General features: G+C 35.1%; 1 protein-coding gene across 1 annotated transcript; it reads right to left on the bottom strand.

The window, feature by feature from the left end:
* Window positions 1-1,634: 1,634 nt before the first annotated feature.
* Window positions 1,635-4,037, bottom strand: LOC113698078 (7-deoxyloganic acid hydroxylase). The gene is made up of 5 exons (XM_027217751.2): window positions 3,761-4,037; window positions 3,412-3,635; window positions 3,029-3,273; window positions 2,519-2,900; window positions 1,635-2,223 (listed from the first exon to the last, which is right to left on the bottom strand). The coding sequence occupies exons 1-5, from the start codon at window positions 4,035-4,037 to the stop codon at window positions 1,798-1,800; spliced, it is 1,554 nt and encodes a 517-aa protein (XP_027073552.1). The 3' UTR covers window positions 1,635-1,797.
* Window positions 4,038-24,056: the final 20,019 nt, after the last annotated feature.

Below are 24,056 nucleotides of genomic sequence, written 5' to 3'. Positions count from 1 at the left end.
ATAATCCGTTCAATTGAACCGACTGAACTGAGAAAATCGAAAACCAGTAATAACTCAATCATAGATAGGAATTCTATCATCATCCAAGTGTCTGGGAGATATAACGCCCAAAGACAATTACACAGCATACCTTGGCAAGAGAATTGTACATTTCTCTCTTTTGGGATCCTAAGAGGTTGGGAAGACTTTCAATCAACGAAAATATTTTTATAACTTACTTTACCCTATTTAGAGGAGGGGGGACTAACTTATGGAAGGAAGCCACAGAAGCGGCAAGCCACGAATAGTGAATCCTTGACCTCCCCCACAATTAAAACACTTAAGATCTTGGTGATGACCAACAGATCAAATGGATGTTAGCTGAGAGGACTTTCAATCGATAGACCGCATTCATGAGAAAGTTATTCCATGTGTCATTGAACTAAGAGGCGTTAAATTTCAAAAAGTCAAGTCACATCCCTAAGGTTGTAATTATCTGTTTGTGTCCTTCCACTATCTTGAATGTGGAGAAACGAACAAATCCAGAGTTCCCTTAATCAATGGACTAACTTTTGATTTAATGGAAAGTGAAAGTTTTCAAAACCACAACAAAAAAAGGGGTAAAAAAAAAAGCATCACATTCTCAAGAAGGATTGGACGTCTACTCAAATTTTCAGACCAAGATGATAGCAACTTTAATACCGTTGAAGTGAAGACTCATTTGTAAATAGAACTATCAATGGGTCGAGTCAGCGGGAACTTGTGAGGAGAACTATCTATGAGCGTATTAGGTTTTGAAGTAAATGTGTTTCGAGTTTGAATTTTATTAGACTCAAACTTGATATAGGTCCGCCTATTTAATTTGCATTTATATATATAATTATATACTATATTCATATTTTAATATATATATATATATATATCTAAATATATAATACTAATATTTTATACTTATGAGTTATGCGTCAAAATATATTAATACATATAAAAATATTAAATACACAAAATTATGCCCAAAGATTCAGAAGGATGAATCTTAATATGAGCAAAATGAGAACTTTTGAAATATGTAGTGACTATTTATCATATTTTATTACTATTTTTCATGTATTTTGAACTAATTGGATATATTATTATTAGAAAATTCTTGATTTATAAACTTTTTAATGAATTGTTACTGGTTCGTGTATAGGTTTAATGTTATGGTCTTGTGGATATTAAATTAACTTTAGAACTTAATAGTTATAATAATTATATTTAAAAAATTTAAAAATAATAAATAAATTTGAATTAAATCCGAATTAAACTCATAATTTGAATATTTTACGAGAGTTAAGTATGAGATTCATATTTATCAACTCAAAACTCATAACCTCAAACTCATATGAATCGAATCTAGACTTGTCAAAGCCATTGACGAGCCTACTTGTGAGAAGAAACCTACCTAGCAGCATTAAAATCATGTTGGCTATTCATCTTTTGTTGTAGACATGATTTAAATGCCGCTAGGTTAGCCTGCAATTTGCAAGACAACTTTTTCAAACAAGTCATGTAAATAATAACACTCTTTCAAAATCGTACAAGAGGCATTCAAATAAAGAAACAGGATATAGCACTCACACAAACTTCAATGTTTATTAAAGAACGAACTGTTGTAATCTTTCTCCTTAATGCCGTCATCAAGACAATGAAAGTCCATTAATCTCCTTACATACTTGGACAATAATGCTTGAACCCAGGCATTTATTAGGTCTAGCTTAATGTAGCCTGTTCAAAGAAGCTAGAGATAATTTTAGTCACTAGATGGACATCCTTTTTCTAGAGTTTGCGCAAGATTAAATGAACACCGTATTGAGGATTTGTAGTGATACGATTAATCGGTGCATGGACATAGGATGGAGAGAGCTCAAGGGCAAAACTTCGTAGAATTAGCGACATCGCCATTTTTGCCTCCAAGAGTACAAAGTTATCCCCAATGCAGACTCGTACCCCCAAGGTGAAGGGGAAGTAGGCGCCTTGGGCATTTGTTGCCTTTGATATCCCCTCGGCGAATCTCTCTGGCTTGAATTCCAGAACATCATCACCCCAGTATTCAGGGTCATAGTGGACCAATACTTGTGGCATTTGAAATTCCACTCCTTCTGGAATGAAATCCTCCCCAAGTGTAGTGTCTTCAGCACTAACTCTTGAGACCTCGGGTACTAGGCAATATAATCGTAGAACCTCGTTCAAGATCATTGTTACCTGCAAGCGAGTGGAGTATGATGAATGGCTAGAAAATATTGACTACACTTAACGAATTAATCATTGCAAATTTTCATGAGAGTATTTCTCACAAGCGTCGAAAATCTTGTTAATAGATCAAAACTCTGGGATTCTTGGATTCAGCTAATTCTTAGGATTGAATACTCATTGTATATATTCAAGTGATCAGGACAGTTTGTTGACGTCTTCAAGAATATAAAGTATGCAGTATTATGAGTTGTGTTTTGTATGATGAAGATTGAAGAACCTGAGTGGAATAGATTTACAGTCTTACAGTTTTTAGGCTGTTTAGACCATCATAGGTCAGCATTTTGTCCCCAAAAACTCGAAAAATTTCTTCCCTAGCACGTTGCTGCCAATCAGGGAATCTACTCAGGAGGAACATCGCCCACACAATCAGGTTTGTGCCGGTTTCCTGCCCGCCAAAAAAGAACAGTCTGCTCTCAGTTATGACATCTTGATCAGTCAGTACCTCGCCTTTGTTGTTGCCCTTTAGCGCATTCAAGTTGGATTCCACCAATATACCCAAGAAGTCATCACCAGATGCTTCTCCTGCTATTATTGCCTTTCTCTTTTGGTCAATGATTACTTGTACTCTACCTCTTAGTTCTCTGTCCAATGCTCTTAACCTACTGTTTCTCTTGGTTGGCAGAAACCTTGAACCAGCAAATTGAACAACACAATTATATTTACCCAACAGAAAAAAAAGAAAGGATAATGATCGAGTGCAAATTATAATGGATCTGCTTTTAACAAATTGGTCAGCAGCGATGTTGAATTTTACCTCAATCCTGGAATGTAAGTTGAACTAATGGCGTCCATAGTAAGAGCGGCAATTTCGTTAATTATCTCCAGGATTCTTTGTGCTTCTGCAAACCTAGTCCCAAAGAGTGTTCTTGAGAGCATCTCTCCTGTTAAATCCTTAATTTCTCGCCACACTTCCACCTCCATTGAACCCTTCCCGGATACCATACTCTCCCATCTGCTCAACATCTCCACGCAGCTGATATGAAATGCAGGCAGCATCAGCTACAAAGCAGGACAAAAACCCATAATCGTCAGAACTCTTTTAACATAATTCGGCTAATAACAAGCAATTAATCACACTTGAAATTGTTGGTTATGATCAAGTATGCATCAAGCATAAATGTTCAATAGTATGAAAACCTTTAATTTCTCAGCGTGGAAAGCACGGCCGAGGATCCTTCTGCGCTTGACCCATGGCTCCCCTTCTAAGGCGCCCAGTCCAGAGAAAAGGATTCTGGCAATTGGATCATAATTTTGGAAATTTTTGTGAAATACGCTGTACCTATTCATGACTTCTTTGATTAGTTCTGGATCTGTCACAATCACTCTTGGAAATCTCCCATTCCAATAGAAACATTTTTTTCCTGCAAATGCATGAGTTCAAGACTATTTTTTTCCCATTCATGAAGTATGAATAAATAAATAAATAAGTAAAATTAAAACAAAAAAAAAAATAAGTTCATGGTGTTTCATATCTCAGATTACAAACCATGAATTTGGACAGTGTTGATAAGATGGGGCATGGTGCGTTTTACTATATTTTCATTAAGTCCAATAGGCTTGGATAGAGCTTCCCCGATCAACTTTTTCTCATACGGGTCTCCTCGGAGCCTATAGGGACTGCCTTTGTAGCCTTGTTTCCTGAGACATTTCTCAAGCCTCTTTGGCTTCAACCAATACATCTCCAACAAATTATAAAAGCAGTAAATGACATAGCCTAACAATCCCAGGACGGGAACAAGCATGTAGCTCGTGGAAACTTCCATTCTCCTTGTTTCAGCAAGGACTGGGGGACTGTTTTAGCTTGCTTTCTTGGGTGAGAAAGCAAAAAAGATGTATTGAAAAGGTGACGAAGAGGGAAAGTGGAAGCAAAGATGGATGAATTTGCTTATGGCTGTGGGACTACTTATAGATGTGTCTCAATGAACCAAGAATCGTGAGTTTTCCAAATCTACAAGCCTAATATTTTGTGCAAAGAAATTAAAGAAATAAATTAACAAATAAAATAAAAAGTGTTGTTCGTAATTTTCTAATGAAAAGATAAAATAGCACTACTTCACTTTGTTGGTCAAATATTATAGTTGGCACATCTTGATTTTCAAGTCTGCTATTGGCATTTTGGAGACTAATTCTCGATGAAGTAAGAAATATTATTTATTTTCAAGTCTGCTATTCGCCGTTTAGACCAAATTTTTTTTTTTTTTAAAAGTCTGCTATTGGCATTATGGAGACTAATTCTTGATGGAGGAAGACATGCTGTCCTAGCTTGGGGTAAGATGGATCTGGTTCATCTCAGGTGAATTCCCTCTCTCTATTTTTTGTAGTGCACATATAGATGCATGACACGTATTTTCATTTATTAACAAAGATTACTGAATTTTTCTTTAAAACCTCCCACCTCTCTCTCTTTAACTGTCAGACATGATATTTAAATCCTGAATTTCATAGCAGAAAAGACCTTAAGAGTCATTTCCCAACCATTGACCATTTGATTGGAGAATTTGCTTGTAAATATGTAAATAATATATCTTCTTGTAGCTGATCTGTTCACCTCTTTGTACAAACATTTTTGTTCAATCTTTTGCTTAAAAAAAGGTGGCAAGAATGTGTACAAAATTCACAAGACAATTAACTCATAGTCATTGAAACAAATTAAAAGAAAATCTTAACACGTGCATGCACATGATAACCCTCACCCTACAATGGAAGACCCTAATTTAAAGAGGGAACACTTAGGATTCTCGGTGACAAGTTTTCTATACCAATTCAATGCCACCTCTAGCATTCCGTCAAGTGTCCTATTATTATTTGGGGCTTTAATTTTCTAATAATCCAAATTGGTTTGGATTAACAAAATTTTCCCTCAACCTCTAAGACTTTGAACTGACCGGTCTAATTTTTCTTCCAATTTTGAGAGAAACGACAACCTGGGAGGCTCAGATTCTTGGTCCTCATCTGGTCGGCCTCCACGGATATCTGAATGCCGGGAAATGCAGAGGATCTGAAGATCGGGATGCAGATTAACTCGGGGATGTAGGGAAAAGGAATGCTGCTACAATTCAGACCAAACTTTCTGCAAGAATAGTTGCAGAGACCAAGATGACATTATTGGTATTCAAAATCTGCCCCCAACCTTTTGATCCAAAAACAAAAAAAAAGTGAAACGAAAAACCGCTTGATGCCCACGTGACCGGTCTAACAGGATTATTCATTATAGCACCAAGAAACAAAATGTAATTGCCATTAGCATGAAAACGCAGTCAGAGGAGGAGGTATTCTTTTGGGGAAAATGTAATTGCCATTAGCATGAAACGCAGTCAGATCCTCTTTGGAATGGTGACACAACATTCAAGACCTTTCTTCAACTTTCAACTTATTGGACAAGGTGCGGCAATTTTGTTTAGGGTTATCTTTTTCTTTTTCCCCAAAGCAACCAATCTTGAGTGGCTGCCGTACAAAAGTATTGGAAGAAAAATTAGACCGATCGGTTCAAAGTCTTAGAGGTTGAGGGAAAATTTTGTTAAACCAAACCAATTTGGATTATTAGAAAATTAAAGCCCCAAATAATAATAGGACACTTGGCAAAATACTAGAGGTGACATTGAATTGGCATAGAAAACTTGTCACCGAGAATCTCAAGTGCCAATTCATTGCCGGTGGTCATATTTTAAAACAAGGGATAATATCAGAAACCTCCCTTGAGGTTTCTGTTAATATCACTTGGCACTCTTGAAATTTTAGAAACATCACTTACCTCCCCTAATAATTGTACAAAGACTATATTAACTCTCACTTGACACATAATTCACAACATATCAAATAAATGGAGCTCAAAAATTAAAAATAAGAAACAAAAGTCACTTTCTTCTTTTTTTTCCTTTTCTCTATCCTTCTCTCTTACTCATATTTTTTGGATGACCATGCAATATTTTATTTATAAATTATAATAAATTAAATTTTGTTTATCTTTTACTTTTTATGATTGTGATAAAGTAGGGTGTGATTTATTTGCTTATTTTGAGTTGATTTTAATAAATTGGTACAATTTAATTGTTTGAGCAAGGTTTGAGAAGATGGTGGGAAAAAATATAAATTTATAAGAAATTGATTTTGAGCGTATAGAATTAAATTGATGCAAGTGTATTTCAATTAAATTTATTTTTTATTTTTTAAATTTATATTTTTATGGGGTATGGTATTGTGATGTGATAGTATTACAAGAGATTGTTTTTGAGGTGATGGTTTTTTTTAAATAAATGAAGTGGTTTAAAAATATTTTTATTTAGCAAGCGTAAGTCCAGTTTAGGATTTTTAAAAATTATGTTACACACATAACAAAAGTAAGGGAGGTAAGTAATATTTTTAAAATTTTAGGGGTGCCAAGTGATATTAAAAAAACCTTAGAGGAGGTTTCTGATGTTATCCCTTCCATAGGTCGGTTGAAATTGCTTGTCCCTAGGAGAGAGAGTGAGGGACTCCTCAGCCTGTCTCAAAAAATGCTCGGGACTATAACCCCACAATTCCTTAATTCCATTAAAGGGTTTAGTTGTGCTATTAACATCTAACAAATATAAAAGAGCCAGATATTTATCTATTTAAAGAAAGCATCTTTTGGTTGGTGTAGTCCACGTTCTAAATTTCTAATAAGAAGATGGAATACATATGGCTGCTGATTATGTGTAACTATCGGAAACAAACATGCTAGCACACATTGAATATTTTTTTTTTACCTATGTTGATCGATTTATTATTCTGCTACTCAAAATAGTTTTCAACATCTTTTGAACTAACTCCAGTTTTGCACCCTTAAACTTGTACCACTTCTTCACTTTACACGTTAAGCTTCAATTTTGGACACTTTGCACCCTAAACTCTCAATTTTGGGCACTTTACAAACTCTCAAATTTGTCCCATTTAATTCCAATCAGTGACAATGTTAGCAAAATTAAGAAAATAAAGGATGGTGTAGATTAATGACAATCTATTTTTTTTGGTTCTAGTCATGACCCCTTGACTCTATTTTATTACTTTGAGGACGTTGTCATTGATTTCTATGATCTCAATTATGAATATTATTAACAAAATTAATGACATAAAAAGCAATGTAAATTAATGACACTATATAGTTTTATTCTTGTTGTGATATCTTGACTTCTTTTGATCACTGTCAATACATCATCGTTGATTTGTAGGGGGTGCTTAACGCCAATAATTTTGCTAATGTTATCATTGATTGGAGTTAAATACGACAAACTTGCAAACTTAGGGTGCAAAATTGTCCAATTGAGAGTTAAAAATACAAAATATTCAAAATTGAAGTTTAGAGTGTAAAGTGAAAACGTGATATAGGTTTAGAGGTGCGAAGTGGAGTTAGTCCAAATCTTTTATGGGTCTTTGCTCATTTTAACCATCCTAAACACGACCATCCAACATCTGCAACGATCAGCCTGTAAAGCTACCTGATTTTGCTGATCGCTACATTTTCCGACACCTTTCAATGGATTTGCCATCTTTTTTCCTTTCCAAGGTTACGTATAAGAATAAGTATTCCAAAAATAGTAATACAAACAAGCACTAGCATTTTTATCTTCCCACCTGAGTTCTGGGTAAATGATTTTCATCCAGAGGAGTACTATCTCAACGTTTTCTCAATCAACCTTTGTCAACATTCTTTTTTTCAGCAATCCTTATTTAGGTCTAGTCCTCAGTTTCTCGATCTGTTGTCCGTTAATATTCCAAGTCCTTATAGCTGCATTGATTGTTCATTTTTTGATGTTGCAATTCAATTCCCCTCACATGTTTGTCTGTTGAAATCAATTTTCATTCCTAGTTTTTTTTTTTTTTTGGTAGACTAGGAATGAAAATTAACCTAGCGTCTACCACATGATCACTCATTTTTTTTTTTCCAGTTCAGGACATTTTTTTGTCCCGACTTATTTTAAAGTTTACCCTTTAAATGACCTCTTAATCTGCCACCGGCCTAGCCCTTTGATAGAATATATCGTTATCTCGATTTCATGAGACATATGCTATCTTCCTATTGCATGCACCTTTCTATGTCGTTTCCATTCTTTTTCTATGTCATTTTCAATCTTCCGATCTGTACGCAAAAGTCCACTCTTTTGTTTTAATAAGAAAAAGTCTGGATAGTTCAGGATCAAAGAAAGGATACATGCTACATCTAAAATTTAAAATAAGCCAAATTGTGGAAAGGTCACGCAACAGTTAAGATACATAAAATTATACTTGGTGAGGTGCCATGAATCAAGTCCAATGGAAGGATATGCATAATCTGAGTTAATTTTACTTTGCATCTTTTAACTATAACCAAATTACTACTTTGGTCCCTAAATTTTAAAGTGAGATACTTTAGTTTCTAAAGTATAAATTTGTCCCTTTTAAGTAAAATCATTGATGGAAATGGGAAAGATTTTATACTTTAGTGGGGTCCTATTTTATACTCTAGGACTAATGTGAAATAGATTTTTATACTTTAGCGACTAACATGTGACATATTATATACTTTAAGAATTAAAGCGACATAGATTTTATTCTTTAAGGATAAAAGTGCCCCATTTGGTAAGTTTAGCGACCATAAAAATTTGGGTATAGTTGAAGAGTGCAGAGTAAAATAAACACTGCAATATCTAGTTGGTTGTAACCATGCATTTGTTAGTTCTAACTTTTCTACCCAAGCATTGAGACAAAAGAGCTAAAAGACTAAATTTTATAAAATTTAATATACTTATTATAAGACAAGCATAGCTGGCTTTTGCTAAAAAAAAAATGCATACAAAATCAATTTATTTGAAGAATAAAAGATTTAGAAATTTTTTTTAGCTTACAGAATAAGATATTTGAAAAGAAACTAATTTGAGGGACAGTCTATTAAGTTGTTTAACGAATGAAAAAGTTTTAAGGACATTATTTGAGAACTTGTAAAAATCAAAACTTACATGGGCATGATTTTGATTCATAATAAGTTGCAAAGGAAATAGATTCGAATAGAAAAAAACATAATAATTACTAGAGAAATTTAAAAAAAAAAAAGAATGATTAAGTAGACAACATAAATATATTAGTATAAACAATATTCTAAAGTTATGGCATGAATTGATGAAAAAGTGAAAGTTTTCAAATATAGAAGTGAAAATAAACAACCAAATCAAGTAATAGGAGTTAAAAAAATGGAAAAATGTGAGTAATTGTAGAATTTCTAAGCCACGTAGATAAAAAGAAATTATGTTATATTAGAAACAGTTAGAAATGGAAACCTGGAGATTGATTGGTAAATGATAAAGAAAGACATCATTAAAGCAAAACCTATATAAAGTAAGGAATTATTTAATTGATTGAGATTTACTGAAATTGATTGTTACCAAAAAAAGGAAAACATCAGATAACATAAATCCTAATTATGTCTACATCATAGCAAGGATGTTTGCTTGGCATCACCTAGAGCAATCTAATTCAACAACCTATATACATGTAACTATTGAGTAGCAAATTATAACACACACACACACACACACACACACACACACATATATATATATATGTTTGGCTAATAGGTGCCTATTAAGAGGGGCCTCAAATGTTACTTTTTTATATTTTTAAGTGTAGTTAATTTTTTTTTAAAAAAATCTAAATGCAAGGAAATATAACAATTGTGAGGGTATGTATTCTTTTTTTTTTTTTTGTCAGTCGATACTTATCTATTTTATTCCTATTCCTATATTAATCTATACTAAAAGGGAGAGTCCAACTGGGCAATACTCATATGCAAAGTTAAATATGATAACAATTTTTTTTTTTTAAGTTGGATCGATGCACTTTTTTTTTTTTTTTTTTTCGAAACGATAGGATTTTTCATTGCTTTAATGAGAAAGAGTACAATATGCGAGCAACGGCTCGAGAGAAGCTATACAAAAAGTGTTCTAAGAACACTGAGGAAACAGTCTTTCCTCATCAACAATAATGCCTAAAGCATCTTCACTTAATTTTTTGCTAACTAACATCTGTTCTTGTCTACACAAGTCAAAAGAGCACATGCAAAACAACCTCTGTAACTTAGAGATGTCTTCCAGTACTGTTGCCATCTTGATGTCCGCAGGCCTCTGCTGTTTGATTTGTCTCCATAGCTCCTTGTTACAAAACTTCAGCTTCACCTTACTCCAGCTTCGGTGCACAGCTTTGCATAAGGCCAGCTTCAGAGCTAGTGCATCATCTAGGACTTTGCTTCCCAGACTGATCTCATTCATTAACCACCCTGTCATTCTATTCCTTGCATATTCCTTAACTGTGACTCCTATCCCAAACGTATGCTGTCCTTTTTTGTTTGTTGTTTCTATCTCCATTATCACAACTCCCTCATTCGTAAAGTTCTGATCTTGCAAATCTTGTCTAGGGGCTGTTTCTTCTGTGCTCTTTCCAAATGTCGTGCCCTCTTCCTGCAGCTGTTCCATCCAATCCTTGTGTGCTCTTGCTATTGTTTTGAAAGGTGTAACTATGTCAGATTTCTGAAATTCCCTCTTATTTCTTTCTTTCCACACCTGCCATAGGATATTTGCCGTTAAACCAATGTGTTCCAACCCCTCTGGTCTAAGCCTTGCTTCTGTAATCCTTAGCCACCATCGCTTGAAGTTCCCTTGTTGGTCCTTTGCCCCATCCCACTGAATAGGAGCTGCCTTCCAAATGTTCATCGAATGAGGACAGGTCAACAGGAGGTGTTCTACTGTTTCCTGTGCAGTTCCACAAGTTGTACAAGTAGGCTCACCCTGTCCCGTTCTCCTCCTCACTGCTTCCTTCACTGGCAGGGCTCCTTGAATGCATTTCCAAATGAAAAACTTGATCTTGTGCTTGATGTTTAAACTCCACAGAGTGTTCCACATTTGAACAACTTGAGGGCTACCATCTGCATAACTGGAACTTGCTCCATCAGGGTTGCCCTTTTTTCTTTGTCGGTTTTGCTGCATCAGGAAATTGTAGCCCGAGTTTACAGTGTATTGCCCTCCCGCCTTTGGTTGCCAGTAAAAGCTATCCTCCCTCTCTGTAAGACTCAAGGGAATAGCTAGAATTTTGTGCGCATCATGTCTGTTAAAATTTCTGAATATGATATTCCTATTCCATCTTTGATGATTTATGAGCTCTTCCACCTTTTCCAGCCCACAATTGTTCCTTCGACTTGTAGTCGGTCTACCTGTAGTTGTATCTGGAATCCACTTATGATCCCAGATGCTTGTACTCCGCCCATTCCCTATCCTCCTAATCAGTCCTTCATTGAGTAGGCTTCTTGCTCCCATTAAGCCTTGCCAAAACCAGGATGCATTTTTGGTGGGACTGCAATGTAAGATGAACTCCTTTGGAAAATATTTAGCTTTTAACACTTTGGTCACCAACAGATTTGGTCTAGTAATTAACCTCCATATTTGCTTTCCTAGCAGAGCTTGATTGAAAGCTTCAAGGTCCTTGAATCCTAGACCACCTGCCTTTTTATCCCAAGCCATTCTTTCCCAAGAAATCCAGTGTATTTTGTTCTTTCCACTAGATTCTCCCCACCAAAAATTGGCCATCAGTGCACAGACACCTTTACACAATTTCCTTGGCAGCTTAAAGCACGACATAACGTACGTAGGCATAGCCATTGCGACTGCCTTCAGCAATACTTCTTTACCTGCGGGACTCAGAAATCTGTTTTTCCAGCTCTGGAATCTTTTCCTTATATTGTCCCTCACAAAGCCAAAAATCTGTTCTTTAGTTCTTGAGACAACCATTGGGAGCCCCAGATATTTGCCTTGTGTTGCCTCTATCATTCCTCCCAGAGCTTGACAGATTTCTCCCTTCTTCTCGCTGACCATGTTTTTGCTAAAGAACACTGCAGATTTGTCCAAATTGACCAACTGCCCTGAGGAGTTTTCATATACTTTCAAGACTTTCATAATCTCCCCTGCCACTTCCTTATTTGCTTTACAAAAGATGATAGAATCATCAGCAAAAAAAAGGTGAGTAAGAACTAGACCCTGCCTGCTGATCTTTAGACCTGCAATTCTTTTGCTTTCCTCAGCTCTTCTCAACAAATTCGAGAAGCCTTCTGAGCAGATTAAAAACAGGTAAGGGGACAAAGGGTCCCCCTGCCTGATTCCCCTCTCTGGGGACACATAACCTTTGACTTCCCCGTTACAATTGAAAGAGTAACTCACTGTCTTCAGGCAGCTATGGATCCAGTTGATCCACGTAGCACAGAATCCCATTTGTTCCATCATAGCAAGCAGAAAGTGCCACTCCACCCTATCGTATGCCTTTGCCATGTCCAATTTGATTGCCATGTAGCCTTCTTTCCCCTGTCTTTTGTTTTTTAAATAATGCATATACTCATGAGCAATAATCACATTATCCAAAATCTGTCTATCAGGGATAAAAGCAGATTGAGTTTTGCTTATGCAGGAATCCAGGACATTCTTCAGTCTATTGGCCAAGATTTTGGATATGATTTTGTAGATCACACTGCATAGACTGATAGGCCTGTAATTTTTCAAATTGATTGGATGCAAAGTTTTGGGAATGAGAGATATGACAGTATGGTTCACAGACTTAAGCATGAGACTTGAGTGAAAAAAAGCTTTGATTGCTGGTATGATATCATTCTTAATGGAGCTCCAGAAATTCTGAAAAAACATTGGAGTCATTCCATCATGACCTGATGCTTTTTCTGGATTCATAGAGAACAAAGCCTCATGGATTTCTTTTTCGTTAACTTCCTTGATCAGATTATCATTCATTTCCTGAGTGATTGAGTGTGGAATACCAGATAAAATTTCTGTCATTTCACCTCTCCCTCCACTCGTGAACAGCTCCTTAAAATAGACAGCAATTTCAGTCACAAGCTCATCCTCATTGTTAGTCCAAGACCCATCCTCTCTTTGTATTTTGCTCAAATTATTACTCACTCTCCTCCCCTTGACGTAAGAGTGAAAATACTTAGTATTTTTATCCCCTTCCCGCAGCCAACTAATTCTAGCCTTTTGACTCCAAAAGATTTCTTCCTCCTTATAAGCTTCGGCCAGCTGCTTCTTAAGATCCCTTACCTCCTCGTTTCTCTTATCTGAATCTGAGATCCTAACTCTTTCCAGCTCATGTTTAAGATCATTAATTTTGCTCCTAGAGTTAGATTGGACTTTATTTCTCCACTTCAAAAGTTCGATTCTGCAATTTCTAATCTTCCTAGTTACTTTGAACATTTTAGAACCAAGTTCCTCCTTGTTCCAAGCCTGCTTCACCACTTCCTGGATCCCCTCTTTGTGGAGCCATCTCTTATCAAAATAAAACCTCTTCTTCTTCCTCCCAATCCCTGGATTAGTATCTAGTAAAAGTATAGAGTGATCAGAAGCAAGGGTATCAATGTGTTGACACCTTGCCATCTCAAACTCTTGAAACCACTCCACACTTCCAAGACATCTGTCAAGCCTTTGTCGGACTTCACCTTCATTATCCCAGTGATTACTCCACGTCCAAGGGTGACCTTCAAAACCTATATCCACTAATCTATTACAATCTATGAAATCTCTAAAGACCCTAAAACTCCTCTCCTCCCTATACGCTCCCCCCCATTTTTCATCATTTGACAAAATATCATTAAAGTCACCTGTGATTAAGAATTTGGATCCCCACAAACTGCTTCTATCAGTTAACACTCTCCATTGTTCTTTCCTAATTCTCTGGTCACAACTGGCATAAACACCAATAAACCACCAAGTAGCCCGGGTCTCATTATCTTCCACTCTAGCTTCTATAGTGAAGGCTGTAGTGTTTACCTCCACAATATGAGTTTCCTTAGTCCATAACAAAGCCATACCACCTGCCCTATTCATAGCTTCCACTGTCACATTATGATCCAACCTTAGATTTCTAGCTATTCTATCTATCACATTCTTCCTGTTCTTAGTCTCGCTTAAGAAAAACATACTTGGGGAGGAGAGGTTGTTAACCTCCCTCAGACTGGGAACTGTCAAGGGACTCCCCACCCCTTGGCAATTCCACACCACAACTCTCATTTGCAACTGGAGGTCCCATTAAGGAAGGACCCCTCTCCCTTTCCCCTAGTCTCTTCAGAATATAGCTCAACCATAGGTTTAGATTTTTTCCCTTGAGTTGCATCCTGTTGTGCTTCCTCCATCAATTCATCTTTAAGCACCATCTTCCTCTTTCCAGTTCTAGCCTGAGAAAAGTCATTATCAATTAACACTTGTAATGGTTTTCTAGTTTTGACTGGATGCTTTAACTTCCTAAAGGATCGATGCACATCTATCTACTTTCTCGTTTTCTCCATGTTAGGTTAGCATCGAAGCAATGACAAAGTAGACGCACGTGTGAAAGTACAGGGCCTGACAATAGTGACATGGACTGTCCTTGATTACATTCAGGGAGATGCACTATGCTTACACGTGATCAAACCTTGACAGCCGCCTCCGTCGATGGCTGTATTCTCAATCTGGGACGATGTGCGGTTGTACTAGCTTGGTATTTATTTCAGGTGCCGAGTACAAAGACCTAATTTGTTTAGGTCAGCTCTCCTCGTACACCAGGATAGGGCATCAAGTGCATTACCAAAAAAAAAAAAAAGCATAGTTTTTCTTTTATTCAAAAAATCTAGAAAGTGCAGTAATACACTTATTTAGTCTAACGGTTCATCCCCAACTCCTATACAAGTTCAATTGATCTCCCCCTCCTCTATATAGGGCTGTAAATAAATCGAATTGAATCGAACTTTTCATAGTTCGAGTTCGATTTGAAATTTTGGACTCGAACTTGAATTCTATACGAATTCAAAATTTAAATTCGAGCTCGAGTCAATTTAATATTTGATGGATTCGAACTCGATTTGAGAGCTCAAAAATTTATTTAATTCTTCAATTTTAATATTCAATTATGAATAACGCATACAAAATATCTGTATAATAAAATAATAAATATATAATTTTATATAAAATATTAACAAATATTTTCAATAAAAATATTTAAACAATATTTGAATAGAAATCAAGTCTTAACGAGTCGAAAATCGATCTTCACGTTTGAACTCGATTCAATGCTATAATTGAATCCTAATTCCTATTTGAATTCAAACTCGAAATCGTTGAAAATTGAACTCGAGTCGAGCCCTTAACGAATCGAATCCGAATTGTTCGTTAGGATTCGGTTTATTTTCGGCCCTACCCACATAGGATAGAAGTAGTGTAGGTTGTTGCCGTTAGATTATAGAAAGAAAAAAAAAGTACATGGGCCTAATTTATTTTGAATGCTAGCATTCCAAACTATAACTTATATCATGTGCTAATTGCCTAAATAAATCCACTACCCAATGCCAATCTCGCTAGTTAGAATCGAAATTCAGATGCATTCGATGCATTGAATATTTTTGCTTTTGTTAGGGAGTGCTTATTTCAGGTTACAAGTGAAGAGGCCTGTTTATGTAGCTTCATTGAGGCCATTATACCTTGGAAGGTACATAACAATTGAACATGATCAAGCCAAGCCTATACTAATGCACTCACTACAAGTATTCTTGGAGTTCTGTAACAAATTTACGGTTGCTGTACTTAACACATAATTTGCGTACAGTTATATATCCTTATTCATTTATATTGATCCAATATATGAGATCAATAAGTCACGTAAGTTAACATGAAACCAAAAAAACAATACAACAATCATATATAATTGTCCAAAATTTTAACCCTAGTTGCCTTGGTTCCTGGCTCTACATACATACACACATGCTTCCTTGTTATATATATACGTATAGTTTAATATCAAATAATTTCGAACAATATTTTAATTTTGCAGCTTCCCTGATCATATCCTCCACCAAAGGTGCTTCATTGTTAGAAGAATACCATGATTCAACAAACGTCAGCCTGTGACTGCTTAAATAACCAGAGAAGCAACTGTTCTTTGAACTAGTCTTCTGCTCCTAATTTTCATCGTGTTTAGGGAATTCTTATGATTTCTTGAGATAAAAAAATGGAGATTAATTTCTTGAGATCTTTTTTTTTTTTTTTGAAAAATTTTTCTTCAGATCTTGGACAGTTATATATGTAGATGAATATTTGTGTATTTTTACGACAGACTCAAGCTGTACATGTATTTATTTCATTGAGTGCTCTTTTCAAATGAATCCCCTGGCACAGTGACGTGCGCAGGGTATACATATCAATTTAACCTCATTCTAATCAAATTTTACATTTATAAACTCCTAAACACCCCACACGCGATTTATCGCAAGTATACGAATCGTGAGCGAGTATAGGGTATTAAGGGTCGATCCCACAAGGAAGATTGCAATTACCAGTACTACTAAAGCTTCTCTATTATTTAGACTATTAATGAATTATAACAAATTTTACCTACTCAAATTATACAAAATAACAAATAAAAGCTCCTTAGGTTGTGGTATCCCTAACTACTCATGCAAGTGCTATATTTGGATCATTAATTACTACATTTAGACTAATTATGGTGTAATTTCCTTATGCATTTGAATCCTACTTTCGTAGTGAATCAATTATACCTATAACTAATCCATACCTATTTTCATGGTTATGAAATTAGCTACAAGTTCATTTCTTCAATGAAATTACATGATATGAATCACTAAAAATCACATAAGTGCACCTCTACTTTCGTGAGTGTACTCCTTATGTTTAGCACTTCTTGAACTAGTGTTAAATCTCAATTTTCATTGCAGAAACAACACCTTAGATCATCACAATCAATGGTACCAGATTAATCATGATTTAAGAAGCCAAAGTGCTAAATAACTTGCTTAAATCATAGCAATCAAATAACCAAATAATAAACACTAACAATCATAGAAAGTTCAACCAAACCCAAGGTATAAACTTTAAAAACACATATTAAACACAAAATCCAGAACTTGTATATTAACTAAACTTGGAATCAAATACAAAGATAAAGAGTTTGGAAGGAATACAACCCTTGTCACATGAGCTTTCTTCCTTGCCTTCTTCATCCTCCATCTTCATCCTAATCTAGATAATAAACAAGAATGGATGAACTATACTACTCTATACTAAGCTAAACTAATACTAGGAAGATGAAAGAGCTACATTTCTGCAGACTCCAAGCTTCTCCCGTATGTCTCTCTATCTCTTACTCTATCATCCCCTCTTCCATTTTGCAATGAATTTGGCTATTTAATGATGAAAGGTGGTCAAGAAATGAAGCTTTACACTTTCTCCTTACAGCTGGTAATGTCTCTCACATGTCTAGCATCACATGTGAGTTGGTGGAGGTGAAGTTGAGTTTTACGCGTATAAAGCAGCCTTTTCTGACCAGTGATCCGAGCTGCTACAGTGCCTCGGATCCGTATGGATCCGAGCTCGGATCCACTAACCCAGAAACAGCCGAGGGTTCGGATGAATAGTGGATCCGAGTGTGGATCACTTGCTCTGTTTTTGGTCCAACTTCAACCGATCTTTTCTTGATGTTAGAGGCTGAACCAGCTCATGCCTAAAACACGAAAGTTGTAGCCTTTTGATTTATCTTTCCAATGCATCAAGAATCACCTCATTTGGATCTGTGTAGGCGGAGATATGACTGAAATACCCTTGCCTGCTCCATGCCTTGTTCCAGTTTCGACCAATAGCAATTGACTCTGTACTTCGGCTTTTTTGACCTGGAAAACCTTCAAAATGGATTCAGATGTCTTCACCAAAGTTGTAGATCTATCTCTTATCTTCAAATGGGTTCAAGAATCATCCCAATCCGATCATTGTAGCTCAAGTTATAGCCGAAATACGAAAATGTGTCAAAACTGTCAAAATACACAAAATCCAAGTAAAAAGTGATAAAAACCTCATTTAATTGAACAAAAGCATTTTATACCAATTATAGCCAAAATGAATTATTTTCTTCCAATAATATACCCAAAGTGACTAAAAATAATATAAAATATCATACAATTATTACGTAAATTAGTCACTTATCAAACTCCCCCACACTTAAATCATTGCTTGTCCTCAAGCAATTCACACATAATCAAATGCAATGATTCAAGAGGTGAAATAATATATGCACTTTGTCCAATTTAATTCCTCAAGACTTGGAAAATAATCATTATACAATTATTCAATTTACACTAAATACTCATAATATCAAGTAAAGGAAAGATAATTATACCCTAAATTCAACAAGTTAAACTTAATCTCTTACCCTAACTTAATTTTACAAATAAGCAAATCACATAGTCAATTTATAGCTTTCCCCCTCCTATAATCATCTTTTTCTCAAAATTCTATAACTAAGAGGGATTTATTCACACAAATTTTACTTAAATAGTGAGAATGCCTTTTAAGCGAAAATCGACACTTTTAGGTGAAGATCCCCAGTTACTCAACATTTCATTTATTCAAGTTGCTATGCATACTCTTAATTCAAGTACCTTTTTACGCGAATGTCGACATTTGTTGATGCCAACCCCCGGTTACTCGGTACATGAATCATTGGAGTAGAACAATTTTTATTTACTTTCTCTTTTTTTTTCTTTTTTTTTTCTCTTTTTTTTTTCTTTTTTTTTTCCTCATAGAAAAAAAAAAATATATATATATATATAGAAATAATCAAAGGAGGAGTATAACCTTTATCGATTATATCAATCACTTACTTGCAAAATTAAGTAAAGAGAAGAAATCTCATTAAACATGTAAAATTATAGGGATAATTTTTCTTACTTTACCAAATATACTTTCTAAAATGTAAAAATTCTAATTGCATAATACTATTTCCAAGTTAAATGAGGACTAAACCTTCCAAAATACATATAACATTTCAACAATTGGAAGAATAAGGTTGGAACAATTAGCCCTTTTTGAATGAAAATGCAAAAATTTGAAGAACTTTTGGGCCATAGTGAAATATTGGAAAAGATTTTAGAAAATTTTTTACAGAGTTTCTCCTTATAAATGGATGAAAACTCCCTGCCAACAAATCCAATTTCAAGCAAATTATCCACATGGCAAATAGTTCAAACATAATTCCAACATTTCTAAGCATTTAAATCCACAAAATATCATCACATGGCAAGTAAATGTAAGTTCAATACTTTCCTCCCCCACACTTAAACTTCACATTGTCCTCAATGTGAGAAAGGAAAAATAACGAAAATAAGAGAAAGTAATACTCCCCTAATGAACTTGCGCGATCCGAATCCATGGCAATGTGATGAATTTTCAACTTTACTTGAAAGAATGGAGACTTCAATTAATGCACCTTGAAAAAAAAAAACAAAAATACAAATCTTAAGAATAAAAGCTTGCAACCAACAAGAAGAAAAGTGGAGTTGAAGGAGGAAAAAGAGGGAAGAATGAGGAAAAGTGGTCCGAGGCTTCGTTTGGAAAGGATCCGAGGTCGTTTTTGAAAGGATCCGAGATCGGATCATGATAAGTGAGCTCGGATCAAGAAACTCCAATTTTTTTCTGATTGCAGAAGTGGATCCGAGGCCTTGGATCCATATGGATCCGAGCTCGGATCCATTGAATCTGCACTTATTGCAGAATTTTTTCAATTTTTCAGTTTGACCCCAATTCTTCAAGATACACCCTAGATCATTTCTATGTCAAAATAAACCATTCACGCACATGTAAAATGATCTAAACATGCATTCTAAACCTCTTTAATGCATCAAAAACCATAATTACTGAAATTGAGGTATTGAGATCTTTGATCAAACTTCGCCTTTTTCACCTCATTTGGTCACTTTTGCATCTTTTTCCAAAACCTACAAATGAAAAATAACAAAATAACTCAAACTTATACTTTAAACATAAAATCACTCCAAAGTAACACCAACTTAAACAAGCATTGGGTTGCCTCCCAATAAGCGCTTCTTTAAAGTCAATAGCTTGACTATATCACCTCATTTTTCAAGGAGGCTTAGTTAACGAATAATCCACCATTTTAGGGCCTGGTGGATCATTGTAAGGTGACCTAATAGAAAAAGCCACATGAACTAATGATGTGAGAGATGGAAGTGACTTACATATTCCAAGCGTTTCATAGATATTACCTTGAATATACACCACTTGAGAACTTATCAAAGGAGATGCAATGAGAGTATCTTGGGCAGGAATACCTTTAGAACCTATACTTTCAATGCACTCCTCAAGAGGGGTGAAAAATGAGTCATTAAAACTCACCTCTTGAGGCTCAAAGTTAGTTCCAAAGATATTATCATGTGAAATGGATATTTGCTCATTAAAACACTCTTGAGATTCATCATTTTCATCAAAATGCAACCCATTTTCACATACAACATTCCCACCATTCATGCTAGGATCATTTTGCATATCATTAGAGGAAATAACTTCACACAATGCATATAATTGGTCATGTACTCTACCAAAGTGAGAAGCTAATTCATCTATTCTTTCCTCAATCCTATCAAAACGGTCAGAAGTTGCATTAGCTAATTTTTCTAAAGCTAACTCCCAAGATGGCTTAGAATCATTAGCTACCATTTCAATTGCCAACTCCAAAGATGGTTTTGATTCATATTGGACACATGCAGGTTGGTAATCATGAAAATACGGAGAAGCACTATATGCACATTGATTATTCTAACCATACGCAGGAGAATTGCTCCAATTAGCACTATATTGATCAAAACAAGGATTGTAATGCTCTAATTCATCATAATAATCCACATTTTGTGCTTGCATACATGTATTAGTAGCATGATATCCTCCACACAAGTCACAAATCACTTGATAAGAATTAAAAACATTAGCATTCCTCCTTTATTCAATTTCATGCATAATTGTGTCCATTTGAACTTGTAACATCATAACATCAAATTTAGCTTTTAAGCACCTTAAACCATCTTCAAAAGATATACATTCAGTAAATTCTTGGTTACCTCTGTTGAAGGAGCTTTGCACTTGGTAACCATCCATTTCCAATCTTCCACTTCTCAAGCATTGTCCTCCAAATTGACCTATCCTTCTCATCACCTAAAATTGCCTTTAAACAACTTAAGAGCAAAATTAGTAAGAAGAATAGGTGATAAAACACATACACATATAAAACACAGAAAATAACATTCACAGTATAACTAATAATATGTCTAAACTAATAAAGTTGCTCTTCACACCGATATTGCCAAATCTTCCCCGGCAACGGCGCCAAAAACTTGACGTGCGCAGGGTATACATATCAATTTAACCTCATTCTAATCAAATTTTACATTTATAAACTCCTAAACACCCCACACGCGATTTATCGCAAGTATACGAATCGTGAGCGAGTATAGGGTATTAAGGGTTGATCCCACAAGGAAGATTGCAATTACCGGTACTACTAAAGCTTCTCTATTATTTAGACTATCAATGAATTATAACAAATTTTACCTACTCAAATTATACAAAATAACAAATAAAAGCTCCTTAGGTTGTGGTATCTCTAACTACTCATGCAAGTGCTATATTTGGATCATTAATTACTACATTTAGGCTAATTATGGTGTAATTTCCTTATGCATTTGAATCCTACTTTCGTAGTGAATCAATTATACCTATAACTAATCCATACCTATTTTCATGGTTATGAAATTAGCTACAAGTTCATTTCTTCAATGAAATTACATGATATGAATAACTAAAAACCACATAAGTGCACCTCTACTTTCGTGAGTGTACTCCTTATGTTTAGCACTTCTTGAACTAGTGTTAAATCTCAATTTTCATTGCAGAAACAACACCTTAGATCATCACAATCAATGGTACCAGATTAATCATGATTTAAGAAGCCAAAGTGCTAAATAACTTGCTTAAATCATAGCAATCAAATAACCAAATAATAAACACTAACAATCATAGAAAGTTCAACCAAACCCAAGGTATAAACTTTAAAAACACATATTAAACACAAAATCCAGAACTTGTATATTAACTAAACTTGGAATCAAATACAAAGATAAAGAGTTTGAAAGGACTACAACCCTTGTCACATGAGCTTTCTTCCTTGCCTTCTTCATCCTCCATCTTCATCCTAATCTAGATAATAAACAAGAATGGATGAACTATACTACTCTATACTAAGCTAAACTAATACTAGGAAGATGAAAGAGCTACATTTCTGCAGACTCCAAGCTTCTCCCGTATGTCTCTCTATCTCTTACTCTATCATCCCCTCTTCCATTTTGCAATGAATTTGGCTATTTAATGATGAAAGGTGGTCAAGAAATGAAGCTTTACACTTTCTCCTTACAGCTGGTAATGTCTCTCACATGTCTAGCATCACATGTGAGTTGGTGGAGGTGAAGTTGAGTTTTACGCGTATAAAGCAGCCTTTTCTGACCAGTGATCCGAGCTGCTACAGTGCCTCGGATCCGTATGGATCCGAGCTCGGATCCACTAACCCAGAAACAGCCGAGGGTTCGGATGAATAGTGGATCCGAGTGTGGATCACTTGCTCTGTTTTTGGCCCAACTTCAACCGATCTTTTCTTGATGTTAGAGGCTGAACCAGCTCATGCCTAAAACACGAAAGTTGTAGCCTTTTGATTTATCTTTCCAATGCATCAAGAATCACCTCATTTGGATCTGTGTAGGCAGAGATATGACTGAAATACCCTTGCCTGCTCCATGCCTTGTTCCAGTTTCGACCAATAGCAATTGACTCTGTACTTCGGCTTTTTTGACCTGGAAAACCTTCAAAATGGATTCAGATGTCTTCACCAAAGTTGTAGATCTATCTCTTATCTTCAAATGGGTTCAAGAATCATCCCAATCCGATCATTGTAGCTCAAGTTATAGCCGAAATACGAAAATGTGTCAAAACTGTCAAAATACACAAAATCCAAGTAAAAAGTGATAAAAACCTCATTTAATTGAACAAAAGCATTTTATACCAATTATAGCCAAAATGAATTATTTTCTTCCAATAATATACCCAAAGTGACTAAAAATAATATAAAATATCATACAATTATTACGTAAATTAGTCACTTATCACACAGTATTCTTTTGGATCCTAAAGGGGTACACAGCACTAATGATTTGGTGACTGCGAAAATGTTTTTTGATTTGGTGACTGCGAAAATGTGATTGACTGATAAGGTCAGGGAATCTGGTAGTTTATCAATTCTAGGGCCGCCGCCGCGCGAAGAATGAGATCTTAGTGCAAGTTTATGATTTTATTATTTGTTTTTCAAAACGATAGCTTGCTAAATTCGTATAAACAAAAAGTACAATCTTTATTTGTATTTATAGAATAATATAATAATGCAAATATGAATCTCCACACACGCAACACATACTTCAATTTTTTTTTTATTTACTCACCATTCTTAACTCACAACTTACATTTATAGTCAACTTTTTTGGTTTATATCAATGAATCCTTTTCTAACAAAATTGCAATTCTTTTTTTCTTTTTTGGTAAGAAAAGGAGAATATGTTAGGTAACAAAAATCTTTTGTATATACTTTTTTTATAAGTGAGAGGATTTGAACACAAAATCTCTTACTTATAATCTCTCCCACCTAACTGTCCAACCCAATCCACCTCTCTAGCTAATTAAAATCTTGTACAACCTTTCAAGGAAATTTGATTTCTTTTTTTTTTACTGAAAAAAATTTGGAAGGTTTTGCCTCCAATCATTATTATAAGTCAGGACATACTTCCGCACCATAAATCGTTTACAAGAATTCTTATAGATCGTTCATCAATACAGTATTCATATTAGCAATGGGATCCAAATACATAACATTTG

This window comes from Coffea arabica, chromosome 7c (assembly GCF_036785885.1).
Source record: "Coffea arabica cultivar ET-39 chromosome 7c, Coffea Arabica ET-39 HiFi, whole genome shotgun sequence".
Taxonomy (NCBI): Eukaryota; Viridiplantae; Streptophyta; class Magnoliopsida; order Gentianales; family Rubiaceae; genus Coffea; species Coffea arabica.
The sequence above is the reverse complement of the archived record's forward strand: the minus strand, read 5'-3'. Positions and strand labels throughout refer to the sequence as shown.